This window comes from Protopterus annectens, chromosome 8.part0 (assembly GCF_019279795.1).
Source record: "Protopterus annectens isolate FY-2018-M chromosome 8.part0, PAN1.0, whole genome shotgun sequence".
Classification (NCBI taxonomy): domain Eukaryota; kingdom Metazoa; phylum Chordata; order Ceratodontiformes; family Protopteridae; genus Protopterus; species Protopterus annectens.
The window spans coordinates 1,919,586,480-1,919,604,067 of NC_056741.1; the positions used below are offsets into that span (position 1 = coordinate 1,919,586,480).

Here is a 17,588-nt window from a genome sequence, read left to right on the forward strand (position 1 = left end):
TGATGTTCACAGACAACTTTGATTCTATTTAGACAGGACCAAACATTTCAGGAAAACAGAACAACTCTTTGTCTCCTTTTCAGAGTCTAAAAAAGGTGCTCCAGTGGTAAAAACCACTTTATCAACATGGTTATCAGATTGTATTTCCTTCACTTACAGTTCAGTGAATACACTGTTACAACAGAAGATTAAGGGCCACTCTACTAGTATCTGCTTCATCAACCTTTAATGCTAAATTACCATTAGATACTATTTGTGCAGCAGCTACTTGGTCAAGGCCTCGTAACTTCATCACTCATTACAAAGTAGACAAGGCCTCCAGAGACTGGGCTTCCTTTGGATCCTCTGTCTTAAAGAACATTCTCCCGTGAGCCACCTGAGAAAGTTGGTGCTTGGGACGCTACCCATCAGTAAGAATGGATGGCGAGATAGAACAACTTCACATAAAGAAGTTATGTATTCATCATAACATTCCATGTGAGTTGTTCATCTTGCCTTCATTCTTGCGTCCCACCCTCCAGACCCCTACCAGTTTGTTGTGGACCAAGAAGTTGAAACAAGTCTGGGTTGTCTTTAGTCCTTATCTAGTGTATCCATTGATACTATTTATTTTGGGTGGAACTTCTCTAGTCAGCTTAGTTGGCAGCAAACAAGATCTGAGGGAAGCACCAGTGCAACATGGGATATGGAGTAGGCCACGAGCTGGTTGAAGCTTTTGCATTTGGCCGAGTCGGCTCCGAACCCATCTGTAAGAATGAAGGCAAGATGAACAACTCACATGGAACATTATGGTGAGTACATAACTTCTTTTTCTCTTTGATTCCAAGGCATCTCACCAGATTAGTCTGGGTCAGGATTTTACTTAAGGTTCTTTTTGGCTCCAGTGAAAAAACACTTAACTCAGGCCCATTTTAGATGATCTAAATTAGATCTCAGTCTTCTAAACAGTTACATGTAGAAGACCCAGTTCATGGTGAACACTATGTAGTCAGTTTTCCTTGTTTATGGACAAACAATTGGATGTACTCTGTATCATCAGGATGCCTATCTCCACATCAAAATAGCCAGTGTTCCAGAGATTCCTTTGCTTCCAGCTAGGAGTTAGTCCCTTCCAGTTCTTGGCCCTGCTCTTTAGTTTCACAGTAGCCCTCTGGGTGTCATCCAAGTGTTTGTCAATTGTAGCAGCTCACCTGCAACTATAATGGAGTTGGGTCTTTCCCTGTCTGTATTACTGGTTGCTAGCTGCCCCAACAATGGAATTATTAATCAGTGCCAGGGACTGCTTGTGCCAACTCTGTCCGTGGGCATATCCATAAATCCATAAACCAGCAGAAGTCAATTCTTCGATTGAAAAAAAATATTTGGTTCATTAGATATCACCTAGACACTACTACATCCATAGTGTCATTTTCCAGACAGACTGCAGACATTAAGGAATGTTATCCAGACTCTCCTCCTCCAGTTCTCCTACAGCAGCACTAGGCATTAGTGTTCTGCGACTAATGGCCTGTGCTATTCTGATGGTACAGTTTTCTCACTTTCATATGAGAATTCTGCAGTAGCTCCTAAAGGTTCAATTGTCTGCTCAGTGGTCTCATGTTTCTCATTCTCTGTCAGTTCCATTTATCATAAACAATCTTTTGCAAAGAATAGTTGTGATGGTGGCTAAATTACCCCTTCATGCATTCTGGGTCACCCTTTGTCCTCCAACCACCGGTGGCAGTAGTAATCATGGATGTTTCCTCCTTAGATTGAGATGCAGTATTACAGGGGAGGATGGTCCAAGGATTATGTTGGCCAGTAGAGGCCAACCTTCGTATAAGTGTCGTAGAGATGAAGACAATCCTCACCTCATTGCAGGAACTACAGAACCACCACTCTAGGGATGATTTCTATGCAGACAGACTATGACAATAGTATGGTGCATCAACAAGCAGGAGGGAACCATATCTTGGATCTACTTTAGTAGGCTGAATTAACATAACCAAAATTTAAAATGCCAAGACAATAACATCGAAAGGTTACAAGAACAAGAGTTCAGATGATCAGAAAGTACATAGATCAAACCTGGCATATATTCTAAACGGAGATCGCAGTGCAGTCAGAATCAGGAAATCTACCCTTTTCCTCACTGTAGTGCAGTCTCAAAGTTGGCATGTATAATTTGCGGGGGGGGGGGGGGCTTGTCCCCCCAGCAGAAATATAAAATAAATTAGTTGTACATGTAAATTACATATACTAACTTTGAGATTGCATTGCGGTGAAGAAAAAGGTAGATTTCCCAATCCGGACTGTACCATGATCTCCATTTAGAATATATACCTGGTTCTACTACATTACGATCTTCTGCACTCTTTCTTGTAACCTTTCGATGTTATCGTCTCTGCATTTTAAATTACAGTTATGTATTAATTTGAGCTACTAAAGTAGATCCCCATATCTTACCCCTTATACTAGGAGATGATGAGGATGTTGCAGTGGGTGATTGCTTCTAATCATTTTCTGTAGTACACATCCCCAGGAAACTCTGTTGCCTTCTGGACAGGCTAAGCAGGTCCACCCCAGTGTCACACAAGTGGTATCTCACTCCAGCAGTAGCATAAGATATTTAGACACTGTGGCTAGCCATGCTGCTGTCTGTTTGCTTCAACATGCAACACCAAGTGTGTGTGTGTGTGTGTGTGTGTGTGTGTGTGTGTGTGTGTGTGTGTGTGTGTGTGTGTGTGTGTGTGTGTGTGTGTGTGTGTGTTAGGGGACCTACACATTACATTTTCATGTCTGTGGTCTAGAATTGTGGGCAATGCATTTTTTATTTTAGCATTTCAAGACTGCATTCCATTGGGAGTTATTTCCAGCCACAGTATGGCTGTAGTCTGGTACATCAGTAGAAACAAAACAGATCATGCTTGTTACCCTTTATGCTGTAAATATGAGGGTATGCTTTCTGGTGGTAATACATTCCTGGTGAATAGGTTCAGCCAGTGTTTAATGCCACACAAGTCTTTTCTTACATTGTTGCCAAAGTCATCATTTATCTGTAGGGGTAGCCTAGTAATAATCATCCTGTTTGCTTCTCTGTCCAGCATCAGGTGTTCTAACTTCTTTCACTGATTCTGACTCTGGGAAGTTCTTTGAAAGATGCCATGCACCCTAACTCTCACCAGCCCTTATTTTCACAGAATGCACAGATTTTTGGTTTATATTTTTGGTATGTTTCTCTTAAAACTTTTGGTTTTTTGGCAAATCATTGAGGATTGAAGTTAGAAAATAACAGGCATTTGAGTTTCATGCTTCGTATTCTTCAGAAAAATTACATTAATGCAAAACATGTTATTCTGTCAACTTTCTAAGTTTATAATAGCAATATTTAAATTGTCCCTATTTTTAGGCATTTGTCCCCCATTATTTATGGCTTTTCCCAGATTTCTTACACTAACAGGTTGAGAAGTATGTGCTACATCACCCTTGGCCAAGTAACCTTTTTTCTAGAGACTTTCCCCATTTCTTGTCATGAAGATGTTCATCCAGAAATGCAAGCTGATCAGCAATCCAGTTTGGCCCTCTTTTTGCACAGATAAACTTGATTACCTCTTCTTCATTCTAACCTCTGAAGCTCCTGCCTTTCAGCATGCTGTCTCACTCAATAGGCAAGCTTCACCTAGACCTCCATGCCCTGCAGCTCAGTGTGGCTATCCCAGTTCCAGTGAGAGCAAAGGTTTCATGTTTCTTGTATAGTGGTGGTCTGTGGTATAATGACTTTTTTCTCAAAAGATTACTGTGGGAAATTGATTCAGTTTTTTATTGGTATGCCACATAAGTGTTGACTCCTTTCCTTGTAGTATTTTGATAGTTTGCCATCATCCTTCAGAATATATAGAGTTATTCCTTCAAATATCACTTGCCAGACATTTCTGGCTACTACTCAGGCCAGGACTCCATCCCCATTGCATTGCTGTGGATGTGTATTCGCCTTTCTGCATGGACCGTGTACACATCCAGTCTCCTAACGTAGATCTACTCCCTCCTTGGTATATTTACTTGATGCTTGAGAAACTTACCATTCCTCTGTTCAAACCTAATGCATTCTCTGATTTGAATTTTTTGTCTTAAAGACTGTTGTACCTCTCACTGCTGATAGGGAATCTTGGAACTTCATCCTTTTTCTAAAATCTCCTTATTCACCTTTTTTTCAAGGGAAGCGTGTTGCATACTGCTAACACTTCTTTTGTGCCAAAGGTTTTTATGGAAACTAATCTTAATCAGTTGTCTGCCTTCATGTATTCTGACAATGGAGGGCATCTTCTGCATGATATGAATGTTTACAGGCAGCTTAAGTATATGAGTAGAGAAATACATTTTGAGTTTTTTTATGCACTTGCCAGATCCAGGTTGGACAAAATAGGTATCAGGCACACACTTTCCATATGGTTGGCCAGCTCTGTTGCTTTTGTCCAAGAGATCGTTTTAGAGCAGTGACTACTTCCAAAGCCCTTTTCCATAGCATCACCTTAGATCATGTCTACTGCAGCAACACTGAACACTTCTGTGAGGCATTATATGGTGAATATTGTTCCCAGGTCTTTTGGGGACTGTTCTCTTTTAAGCCATGTTCTCATGGAAAGGACCACCATAGAGGTTTGTTTGCTAGGGGCTGAAATAATGGTTACTGAATAAGGATATCTTCTTGTCAGGTGTAAAACTTGAGCTCTTACTTTATATGGTATACCTGTAAAAAGAAGGTCCAGTTTTGGTAACACCATCCCCCACCTTTGTGTTTGTCTTCCGTGCCTGTTTTTTTTTCTTTTTCTTGTCCCAGCTTTCTCATTGACTACTGAACTGGAGAGAGAGGGAGTTGTGTGGTGTATGAAGGGAAAGGAGGGAATGAGTAGCAGCCTGTGAGAGCTTTTTTGATTAAGTGGTTCTAGTGTTGGCAGCATGAATCCTGTTGATTATCAAAGAGGAGATGTCTTGGAGATGTGTCATTTGTTTTATCTCCTTTACTTCAAGGAAGGAGCATTTCACAATAGCTGACCAAACACTTTGAGAGGGTTAAGTACATTATGGTTTACATTAGTGGCAAACAACTCGCAGGAAAATGATCCTCAGGAGCTCATTGAAGCATTGGCATGTCTGTTTCTAGTGCTTGCTTAAAGTATGCCTTCATTGTGAATATTTATGATGTGGCCCCTGAATGGCTTTCCGTAGTTACTAGCTTTATTGCTTGACTGGTGCCAGGAGCTAACCTCCCTTTGGCATAGCACTTGCCTTTTGGACATTCTCTGGCTGTAGCCTCTTGGGAGGTTTAAGTTTGTTGCTTGTGATTCTTCTGTCTGTAAGACACTCACAGAGTAAGATGTAAAATAGAGGACTAGGATTAGGTCTACAGTCATAACCATCTAATGTGCTCGAGACATGAATGTTAAGAAATTCATCTTGACATAGAAGCTCAAGAAATGAATCTTGGCATCCATGTTGAGAGCACATAATAAAAGGTTATGATTAGTGAGCCAATCATAATTCTTTATAGTTTATGGAACGTTATATCTGCTTAATCTACTTCTGGTTACAAAAGAAAAAAAGTGGAAGTATAGGAGCATGAAATGTTTGACCAGCTTTTGAAAGCCAGAAAAGCACTTACCAGCAGCAGTAGTAGCAGCATAAGTCTCAACTTCTTTGCTTAAGTATTCTGAGCAATGCTAAAAATAGTGTGTGTGTGTGTGTGTGTGTGTGTGGGGGGGGGGGGGGGGGGGCATTGGATCAAAATAAAGGACACATTTTAAATAGTGTTTTAATTAATTTAAAAAGTTAGAGCAGGTCTTGTATCAACATGCATTTTCTGAATAATAGGTATGTAGATCTAATGTCTGGCATTATTTGCTGTGATTTATCAGAAAATCAAAAATTGTATGTGGGATTGGGTAATATAACGTAAAATCTGGGTCAATTCAGAGTTATGGTCATTAGGTAGAAATGGAGTGTTCCTGTGTGGCACTAACAGTTTTAAAAGCTGTTGGACACTTCATTCTTTAGTTTGTTTATAAATTGTGGCAGAGTGAAGCTCTAATTACTTTGAAAAGTATTTTACTTTTGTCGGTACTATTCGCTGGCAGCCACTGTCTGCTCTAGCTTGATATCTGATCTTAACAGCACTTGCATGCCCTTAAACTTTGTTAATCACACCTAAAACACTGTTGAGAGCAGTTTCGCAGGCTAGAAAAGTGCTTAACTAGTTTATCTTTTTCACATTTTTGGAGCTTAATCACAGTATTTCACGCACAAGCTTCATACAGTGGGTATTTATTACTCTCTCACTAGCCCCCTGCATCAAGTCCTTTCATCCCTTTGCTGTGGATGGAGTGTTGTCTTCTGTAATTTAGGCATATATATGTTAATATAACCTTGTGTAGTATCTCTTTATTGTCTCTTTCATTGGTTGGGCTTTGGATGTAGTAGTTTATGTAGCTCAGACTTGGGTGTGATTTCTAGTCTGGTTTATGATGCCATATAGTGCCTTAGTACCATACACATGCTTCTGAATACAGTGATGAGATGAATCAAATATAGTTGAGCTGATAACAGAAGTTGAAGAAATACCAACATTTAGTGTGAAAGACCCCATCCCCTTTTATGAGATTACCTTTCAGATCGTGGTAATTATCTCATTACAGCTGTGCTTCCTACTTTCATCATTAGTCACACTACTAACTATAAGACGTACAAATCCAGCTTATTCTGATGTGCTTTTTACAGCGGCAAGAAGTGAGGCCTGCTCTTAACAGTCCATCTGCAGAAAGATCTAGTGGTCCAGAGGATGATGCTACAATCCAGGTAACTGGTTCTGCATTAACATATAATAATGTATGGAAATATGGCTATAGAATATTCTTTCTTAATATTTTGTTTTGAATAAGTGTAGCATTCATTAAATCTGAAGTACTATATGGTAGCAGCGTAACTGATTGGTGGTGTACTTGTGTAGTGATTAACATTGCTGACTCGTATTACTTAGATCTGCTGCTATCTATGTCGTTATTGATCACGGATGGGTCCTGGATCCGATCTCTGATCCGAGCCGGCAAAGTGAGCGACAGCTCCTGAGCTTGAGCTCCTCCCCTCCCCTTACTTCATGTTTCCCATAATACTCAGATCTCATTCAATCGTCTGGTACAGACCAGATGATGAGGAGCTGTCTCAAAGCCCAAATGGAACTGGATCTGCTTCTGTCCCCTAGCCACTTGCCAAAGGGCATTTCACCCACCTCTAATCTCCTCTCCTTCCATTCAGCTCCTGGGAGTTCGGCACCCTGGGGTCAGAGCTTGCCAAAGGAGAGGCCATTGTCGTCTTGTAGTGCCCCCACTCCCATGCCATCTGGGTCCCTGATGGGCTCAGCCCACTTGCCTTCTGTGTTGGGTTTGGCTCAGGCCCGAGAATTCCCCGGAAACCACCTGGGGAGTTTCCGGTCCGGAGTTTTTGGACCGTTCCCTTCCTTTGGGGGCCTCTGCCCTGGATAGCTCGGCTTCAGTAATGTCCAGAGATGTCGGCACTGTGCCAGGGTCTCCCCTCCCGCCCCAGTCAGTCATGGCTGGCGGGGAGGAGGGTGGGGCTTCGTCCAGTCCTTCCACTTTCCAGGTGATAGAGAGGGCCATTTCTGGTTGGTCATCAGCCTCTTCCTCGGCTCTGGATCAGAACCTGCCTCGTTCTGTTTTGCATAGTGAGCCTGCATCATTGGTCCGGGGTCAGTCCCCCCCCCCCCCAGATTGCCTTCAGAAGGGCATCACCCCCATAGGAGTTCCCTCCTCCAAGTCCTCCCCAAAGCCCATGGTGAAGGAGCCTCCTCAGAAGAGGACATGCAAGTGGAGGCACCTAAACTCCCCTCGAGAGTTGCTAACGGAAGACACTTATTTCAAGGAAGGGGACGGGTCCCCCAGACTACCATCCAAGGAGGTGTCTTTTGCCGACATACTTGAAATACTGAAAGAGCAGGGCGGTTGGTCTTCCCCCAACCCGTCGTCTGAGAAATCCATGTTCCTGAAGCTATTCAGAAAGTGCCCATCTATCTCTTGGGTGTCTCCCCTGCAGATTAGTGAGTTCAGCTTGTTGTCAGCAGAGCATGGAAGGAGCTGGACACATTTGAACTGGTCCCCAAGAGAGTGGATAAGTTCCTCAGTCCCTCCAAGGACAAACCATTTGGAGGAAAGGTATCCCGTTAGATGCTGTTGTGGTTACCGCAACCACCAAGAAGGAACTTGCAGAACAGAGCTCTACGGTCCATCCCCCTAATAGGGAGTCTAGGGCAATTGACCATTTCGGGAAGCATATGTATGCCTCAGCTAAGTTCGAACTGAGGACTACAAACTACATGGCATACTTTACACAGCTGCAAAGGGATTTGGTCTCAGAACTTTCCTCTTCCCTTTCGGAGTTGTTACCTCTGGAAAGCCTTAAGGTGGTTTCTCCAAAGCTCTCCACGCTCACATCCCTAGCAAATGCCTCATTGAGGTTGATCATGAATGCTGTCGAGGCCACCTCACGAGCAGCAGGTACACTCATTGCTGTTAGGTGCCATGCCTGGCTTTGCTTTTCCGGTTTGCGGATGACTTTAAGGCTTCCTTTACTAATGCCTCATTTAATGGATCTTCTCTTTTGTCCCTCGGTCAAGGACACTTTGACCCGCAGTGAGCAGGAGGGAAAGACCTTGTCAGTGGTCGGGATCAAGTTTCCTACTCCCCAACGTTCCTTCTGTGAGACTCCGAGGGGTAGTAAAAAGCTATGATTTCACAGAACAGTCTTCCTTCCTTGTATGCTGTGCAGGAGTCCTCCTCTTCTGGCCGAGGAAGGGGATTCGATGGCAGATGCCACCCTAGAGGCAGAGGGGGTCCGTAGAATCACAAGGATGACTGGATGTGCTCGATTTCAAGGATGCATACTATCACATAAAAAATAGACAGGTGTTCCAGGGCATTCCTGCACTTCGGCTGAGGGCCAATTGTGATCAGTTCAGAGCCCTGCCCTTTGGTCTCACCTCAGCCCCCCCCCCCAGGTGTTTACTAAGTGTATGGCAGCGGTTGCAGCCCATCGCCGACTGCAGGGGGTTTTAGGTCTTCCTGTACCAGGACGATTGGCTCCTCACGGCTCCCACAAAGCATCTTCTTTCACTAGCCACAGACTTCACTCTAAGCCTCTTTCACGATCTGGACATTACCATCAACCTTCCAAAGTCTCACTTTCCTCAGTGTCAGTGGCTGGAATTTATAGGAGTTCTTCTGGACACAGAGTGGACATGATCCGGGAGCAAGTTCTTCTCCTACTGGATCAGGACAGTTTCCCTGCCCATGTCATCCTTCAGGTCCTTGGGACGATGGCAGCGGCTGTTCAGTTGGTTCCCTTCCCAGCTATCACATGCGAGTGCTTCTGTGGACCCTAGCAGTACAGTGGTCAGCTAATCTTCCCCCTATGGTCCACATCAATTCAAATCTCTCAGTCTGCAGGCAACACTTGAGCTGGTGGAGCCAGACTGAGGATCTCCTCCTAGGGAAACCTTTTTGCCTTCTGCCACCCCAAGCCATGGTGACCACAGACACCTTCCTGTGGAAGTGGGGGAGTATTTCCAGGAAAGGATGGTCCAAGGCACATGGTCAGCCCTTAGAGACCAAGTTGCACATCAGTGTCCTTGAGATGAAAGCAGTCCTACTAACGTTGCAAGCCTTCCAGGGCCTTACTCCTTCTCGGGACTGTAGCAGTTCAGACAGACAACATGGTGGTAGTATGGTACATCAACAGGCAAGGGGTCACATGATCTTAACCACTTTGCAGAGAGGCTGTGAGGGTGTGGGAATGGGCAATGGAATCCAGCCGCTTTCTTCTTGTAATGCATATCCCTGGCAATTCCAACGTGTTAGCAGACAAACTAAGCAGGTCTATCCCGAGTCCCCACGAGTGGTGCCTGAAACAGTCTGTGGCAAGTCGGATCTTTGGGGATCTCCATGCTGCGACCTGTTTGCATCTCCAGTCAATCACAAATGCAGCAAATACTTTGCCTTCATCCCCCTACTTTGGTAGTCCCCCAGGCATGCTCTGATTCACGATTGGCTGCTGGGACTCCTCTGCGCCTATCCCCCATTGCACCTTATTCCCAAAGTTCTACAGAAAGCCTGGCTCACTTCATCCTCACTCCACCTTTTGGCCTCGTCAGACGTAGTTCTCCCTTCGCAGGTCTCATCTGAAATATCCCCCTTGGATATTGGATCCAGTCCAGGATCTCATCTCCCACCTATGGGGACTTCCCCCTCTCGACCTAATGTCCCCTGTGGCTGACAGCTTGGTGCCTCCCGTTCCAATGATCATCAGTCAAGCCAGGTTGCCTTCCCTGGTGAAGGATATTATTTTGGCATCTTAGAAGCCTTCCACTAAAAAGGTTTATTCCAGCAAATGGAAGAGGTCCTGTCTTTAGGCTCATCAGAGAGACATAGATCCCTTCTCTGCTCCTGTTCCAGATATCTTGTCTTTCCTTTTTTCTCTCTATTCCAGCAAGGGGCAAACTTCTCAACAATTAAGCTGCAGTTGGCAGCTATTTCCAACTTCCACTTAAACGATAGTCCCATGTTTTCTTCTAGGCTCTGCAAGGCCTTTCTCAAAGGGCTATTCTTGCTTAGGCCTCCCTTCAAAGATCCGTCTTCTCTTGGGATCTTACCTTGATGGTGCAGTCCCTGACACTACCTCCTTTCGAACCTGCTGCAAAGTGTGATATTATGTTTCTATCTTGGAAGACAGCCCTTTTATTGGCAATTACCTCCACCAAGAGGGTTTCTGAATTACAAGCTCTGTGCATAAAGCCTCCCTTCATGGCTTTTCATAAGGATAGGGTTTTTCTTGGAACCAATCCTTCCTTCATTCCAAAAGTGTCTTCAGAAGCGAACCTAAGTCAGTATATCCAGCTCCCTGTCTTTTTTCCCAGCTTGTCGAACAAAGGGGTGTATCAGCTACATTGCCTGGATGTCCATAGGCAATTATGTTTCTGTTTAAAGAGGACTGAGGATTTTTGAAAGTGGGATCAGCTTTTTGTAGCCTTTTCCCAGACAAGGAGAGGCAGGGCCATTTCCAAAGTTTCGATTTCTCATTGGATATCGTCTTGCATAGTTCACATTTATGAGAGCAATCACAAGGATCTTCCCAGGCCTATTAAAGCTCATTCTACAAGGTCAGTGGCTACATCTTTGGCATTTTCGGTCAGGACGTACTTAGATGACATTTGTGCTCCTGCCACTTGGTCAAGCCCACATACCTTTGTGACACACTACAAGTTGGATTTAGTATCCGGGGTAAAGCCTCGTTTGGTTCTTCTGTGTTCTGGCTTATCCTTCCTTGAGGACCTCCCAGGATTTTGGGTAGCTGGGGACTCTGACCCATCCATGATCAATAATGTCACGGATAGCATCAAATAAAGAGTTATGTACTTACCATAATTTGGAATCCATGCTGTCCAGTGTCATTATTTATCACGTTCCCACCCTCCATCCCCCTCCATCTGGTGACCAGGGATGCTTGGAGTAATAGGTTCATAGGTTCATACTAGGCTATCTGCTCTAGGGCATTCATAAGCCATGCCAGAGTGTGTGTGGCTTCCGCCACCCCTTGGAATGATAATACTGTGCCCATTTAGGGTTTAGTTTACTGTGCCTCTGTCTAGTAGTGACACAGAGATGACCCCCGGGGTAAACCTACGATCTCCCATACACTCGTCAAGATTTCTCTTGGAGAGCCAGTGAGGGGCTCTGCCCAACATGGACTGGGATTCTGTTCCAGAGTGTAGGGAGCCTCTGGGTTATGAATCTGTCCCTCCAGCATGTCCTGTTTATTTCTGTGTTGGGGTTCAAATCTCTCACTCTCGTGGTTCTGGTGGATTTGGATTTTTTCAGGTGGAGCATGTCCATTAATTCCGGATTGGACATGGCCTTGTACGTCAGGCATAGATCTCCTCTGAGTAGGCGGTATGCGACTGAATAGAGCTGGAGTGTCTTCAGTCTGGCAGCATATAACATATGTTTGAGACCCTTGATCCTCTTGGTGAGGTACTTTTGTGGTCTTTCTAACTGCTGCAGGTGCCGGGTAAGGTACATACCAAATGAGGCATTGTACTCAATCATGGGCCTGATCAGGGAAGAGTATAGGGCACAATGATCTCTCTTGATCTAGATGTGAATCCTTTCATGATAAGGTGGGCAATATTGAAGGTCTTCCTAACCACTTTGGCAATGTGGGTGTCAAATGAGAGGTTACTGTCAACTTGGGTCCCCTAGGTCCCTGATTACTTCTTCCGTAATTAATGGATTACCACCTATGTGTAATTTGTGGGTACTTTGTTTTTCCCAAAGGGTATGACTGTACATTTTTTGGCATTCAGTTTAAGGCCATGGCTCTGGCACCAGTTATCCGTTTCTGTGAGGCCTTTCTGAAGGATGCTTGTGTCCGCTGGAGTATCAATTATGGCGCCCAGTTTGCAGTCATCTGCGAACTTTGTCAGCCACAATCCTCCTATGTTTGCTTGTACCTCTGAAAAATAAATGCCGAACAAGAGGGGTCCCAGGACCGAGCCCTGTGGGACACCACTTGTGACTGGCTTAGAGTCTGACATGGCTCCAGCAATTCTGACCTTGTGGGTTCTGTCCTTTAGCCAGTTTGCAATCCATCTTATGACATATGGGTTTACATTTAAGCTGGTGAGCTTGTCTATGATGCCCGAGTGGGATATTGTGTCGAAGGCTTTTACAAGGTCAAGGTAGGCTGTGTGAACTGCCTTACCCTCATCAATGGCCTTAGTGACTGTTTCAAAAAAGTCGACCAGGTTCAAAAGGCAGGATCTGCCCTTAACAAAGCCAAATTGGGTAGGATCAAGTGTCTGTAGGTCCCCAATGTCTTTGTTTATGAGTAGACCAGGCTCGTCAAGCTTATGGGGTGGTAATTTCCAGGGTCTGTAGAAGCACCTCCTTTGTGGAGTGGAACCACTGTTGCTGTACGCCATTCTTTGGGTACGTATCCTCTAGTAAGGCTAAGATTAAACAGCAGCCTTATGTGCGAGTTTAGTTCCTCTTGGAGTTCATGTAGCATGCAACCTGGGACACCGTCTGGTCCCATTGATGCTGTGTTTTTAGCTTTGGAGAGGGCGGCTCTCACTTGGACATCTGAGATGTCAGTGAGGCTACATTCGGCTGGGATAGATATTTCTCCTTTTGGGGGGGGAGAAATTTGCACTGAACCCGTCTGCCAGTATATTGGCAATATCTGTGGGTTCAGTGTATTTTTTGTCATTTTGAACTAACTCTGAGCATATCTGGGAGTTTCCACCCAGGTTTCTAACATAACTAATGAAGGCCTTGTGATTATCGTTAGTGTCTTTTGCGATTTTTCTCTCAAAGTTGGCCTTGGATGATTTTATGAGTGATCGTAGTTTTTTGCTAGTACTGATCAGAGATGCCTTCCCTTTTTGGGATTTTGCTCTGTCCTGTAGTAGCTTCCTCCTCCTCTTGTAAAGTTTGTTTATGGCTGGTGTCCACCAGACAGGACACCTGCCTTTGGGGGAGAGGGTCTTGGTTTTATTTGGGATTGCATGATTCATGTATTCTTGAAGGTGTCCGTAGAAAGCGTTTATAAAGGATTCAGTGGTGTGGGCTGTGGTTTCCAATGGCCCAGGGGCCTTGAAGGATACCACTTCAGTCTTAAGAAGCATGAAGTCAGCTTTTGAGAAGTTCCTCACTGTGGTCTTTTGTGCTGGGGGTGGGGGCGAGATGTGGATTTCCAGTGAGATTAGTTTATGGTCTGATCTCACCAGTGAGGGGTATACTTCCGGTGTGGAGCATTGTGTCCCCATGTTTGTGATGATCAGGTCTAGTATATTATCTCCTCTTGTGGGAATGGTGACTAGTTGTTCCATCGCATTTGAGTTTATGAATTCTAGGAACCTTTGGGCTAGGGTGTTGGGGCTTGAGTAATGCTCTCAGTCTATGTTTGGGTAGTTGAAGTCTCCCAATGTGATGGTATTTGGAGAGACATTCATACTCTCCAGTGTCTTCAGGAAGGCTGAGTGGGGTTCCTGAGTTTGAAAGGGTGGTCTGTAGCATGCTACAAACTGTAGGGCAGTTTTGCCTATGGTTAGTTGCACATGGATGGTCTCCGATGCTTCGTGCGTTGCCACTAACCTGGAGGTGTGGGTGTCTTTGATGAATATGGACACTCCCCATCCCTTTGTGGTTCGGTCCAAGTTTTGGGGCTGAAAAGCATGATATGAGGTATAACCTGGTAGTGCTGGGGTGCTCTCAGGAGCCTTGAACCAGGTTTCAGTCACTGCACAGACATCGATGCTCTCCATACTGAGAAGGGCTTCGAGATCCTGCATCTTGAGGTTTAGACTTCTGGCGTTGAGCAGCATTACCCTTAGTTTTTTCCACTTGTGTTTTCTAGGGAGGTGGGTTTGTCTTTTGAGCCTTGCCTAAAAAAGGCACTATGGGGGTGGCAAGAGCCTTTGCCAATATCCGGAAGCCTAGGGGTGACAGGTGCAAGCCGTCCCTTGCGAAACAGCGTGGCCTGTCAAGCATGTCATCCCAAGCAGACAGACATTGGATCCCCCTAGAATGACACCAGTAATTGAGCCAATTAAAGCTGATCATTTTGTCTTTGTACTGTGGCGGCATTCTTGGTGAGGGTAAGATGCTGCTCAGGGTCAGGGTCATACCGGCCTGGGCTACATAATCAGAGAGCTCCTCTATGTCTCTTTTCATGTAGTCCAGGGAGGTATGTCTCAGGTCATTCACGCCGGCATGGACAATGAGTCATATTTGTACTTGCTTTGGAGTGACCTGAGTGCTTGTGTTATGTGGTGGATTCTAGCGCCCGACAGGCAGCTTACTGTAACCTTTTCCTTGTTCAGTCTGGTGAGCAGGACGTCGGTCTGTCTGACTATAGAGTCACCTATTACAAGTGTATCAGGCATGTTGTTTGGCCTTAAGGGCTGTGACTGTTTGGCACACTGACTTTGAGAAATATGTGTTGCATGTGCTATGTTTTGAGGTAGTGGTTTCTTGGATGTCTGCTTTGGAGGCATCTGCTGTTTTGGTAGATTTTTAATTAGAGCCTCGAGTATGTCTTTGTGTGTTTGTGTTTGGTTTGCAGTTGTGTTTGGTCTATGTGAGACTGGGTTTGTGGTGTGTGTGTGGTTACCTTCTCCTCCTCACTGGTCTTGCCAGTACTGAGTCGCGAGAGCTCAGCCTCCAGTTTGGCTATATAGTTGCATCTCTCACATATATTTGTATTTGTTGGGAGGAGGAGAGGGTTGTCTGTGTACATGAGGCAGTTGTAACATTGCCTCAAGATTCCCAGATTCACCAGCTTGAACTGGAGAGGACACCAGTAATTGACCTCTCAACATGCTAGAATAGTGTAAGGGATTGCTGTGTAACTGAGTCAGAAAGGACCTAAAGGGAAATGGGTACTCAAGGGGATTGTAGGTGGATCTAGTGTTTTCTTTTGTTTGAGTGCTTTACCTGTGTAAAACTGCTTTAGGAGCAAGTGCTGGGCTTTTTAGACAGAGAATAGACTGATTTTATTGAAGGTAGAGTGGTTTTAAGGGAAAAACTGAAGAGCAGACTTGGCGGAGCCATAAATAGTTTAAACTTGTCTAACCGGATTTTTATACAGGGAACTTCAAAAGAGCTAGAAATGGTCCAAAACAACCAATTACTACTAGATCTTGTGCTGAGGTCACTCCTTCAGGGACAGATAGGCTGCTCAAAGCTCCCCACTCCCACTGGTGAGCAAAGAAACTTCCTTCTATCCAAGTAAGGCAACGGGCATCACAGGAACTATCCCAAAGTCCAGAATACAGCAAAGCCTGTACAGTGGACTATTCTAGTCAAGGAAAGGCGGGAAAACAAGGATATTTTTTTTTTTGTAAGAAAATTAGAGAAATGCAGGGAAAGCAGTATATTAAATGCACAGGCTAGCGCACTTGAGTGGGCAGCCTCAACAGTTAAATTAAACAAACAAACTTTAACTTAAGTGCAGGTAACAAAAAACTCTAAATACAGATAAAATAGCAGTTAAAACTTCGTTTACAGCAAGAAAAGAAGGTCGCACAGGTAGAAACAGCAAAAATATACTTAAATCTGGAAAGTAGTCACTTTTATCAGTTCTCTGCTGCTAGCACCACTCTGCAGGACCACGAGGAGCTGTTGCTGAGTAGTATAGTCAAAAAAAAAACGCTCAGAGGTGGATTTTTATACAGGGAACTTCAAAAGAGCTAGAAATGGTCCAAAACAACCAATTACTACTAGATCTTGTGCTGAGGTCACTCCTTCAGGGATAGATAGGCTGCTCAAGGCTCCCCACTCCCACTGGTGAGCAAAGAAACGTCCTTCTATCCAAGTAAGGCAATGGGCAACACAGGAACTATCCCAAAGTCCAGAATACAGCAAAGCCTGTATAATGGACTATTCTAATCAAGGAAAGGCGGGAAAACAAGGATATATGTTTTTTTTGTAAGAAAATTACAGAGAAATGCAGGGAAAGCAGTATATTAAATGCACAGGCTAGCGCACTTGAGTGGGCAGCCTCAACAGTTAAATTAAACAAACAAACTTTAACTTAAGTGCAGGTAACAAAAAAACTCTAAATACAGATAAAATAGCAGTTAAAACTTTGTTTACAGCAAGAAAAGGTCACACAGGTAGAAACAGCAAAAATATACTTAAATCTGGAAAGTAGTCGCTTTTATGAGTTCTCTGCTGCTAGCACCACGGGGAGCTGTTGCTGAGTAGTATAGTCGAAAAAAAATGCTCAGAGGTGGATTTTTATACAGGGAACTTCAAAAGAGCTAGAAATGGTCCAAAATGACCAATTACTACTAGATCTTGTGCTGAGGTCACTCCTTCAGGGACAGATAGGCTGCTCAAGGCTCCCCACTCCCACTGGTGAGCAAAGAAACTTCCTTCTATCCAAGTAAGGCAATGGGCAACACAGGAACTATGGTTCTGCTGTTTCTGAGTGAAGACATTGTCCCTGCCGGGATAGTTGTCTAGCAGACTCAATCTGAGGATTATGGGTAACAGGAAGTAATGGGAGGGGAGGAGCTTACCTCAGGAGCTGTTGCTTACTTTGCTGGCTCTGATCCGAGGTCAGATCCAGGACCCATCCGTGATGAATAATGACACTGGACAGCACAGATTCCAAGTTATGGTAAGTACATAACTCTTTTTTTTCTGGCTTTGGGTACCTTCTTTGTGTAGTCTGCATGTCTTTCCCAGTGTTTTTTGACTGGGGGGCTCCATCTTCCTCCCATATCTCAAAGGCGTGCTGATAAATGGTGAATCCAAATTGCCTGTATGTGTGGTTGCAGTGTGCATGGGAGTACCTACGTGCATCCTCTGATAGACTGGTGTCCTGTCCAAGATTTTTTTTTTGCCTCACACCCACTGTCTGCTCGGACAGGCACTGACCCTCTCTCTCACTTCTTCCATTTCACTTTGTATTCCAACCAGCATATGTAGAGCCTAGACTACTCAGCAATAACAATTGGACTGAATGATTATTAGGTAGAACTG

At 44.4% G+C, this 17,588-nt stretch overlaps 1 protein-coding gene across 1 annotated transcript in view; it reads left to right on the forward strand.

The window, feature by feature from the left end:
- AMFR (autocrine motility factor receptor) overlaps window positions 1-17,588 on the forward strand; it is a 1,369,298-nt gene that overhangs the window by 1,171,116 nt on the left and 180,594 nt on the right. Inside the window, exon 16 of the mRNA XM_044081420.1 lies at window positions 6,751-6,828. Within this exon, the coding sequence (XP_043937355.1) occupies window positions 6,751-6,828 (78 nt within the window). The remainder of the gene's footprint in view (window positions 1-6,750; window positions 6,829-17,588) is intronic.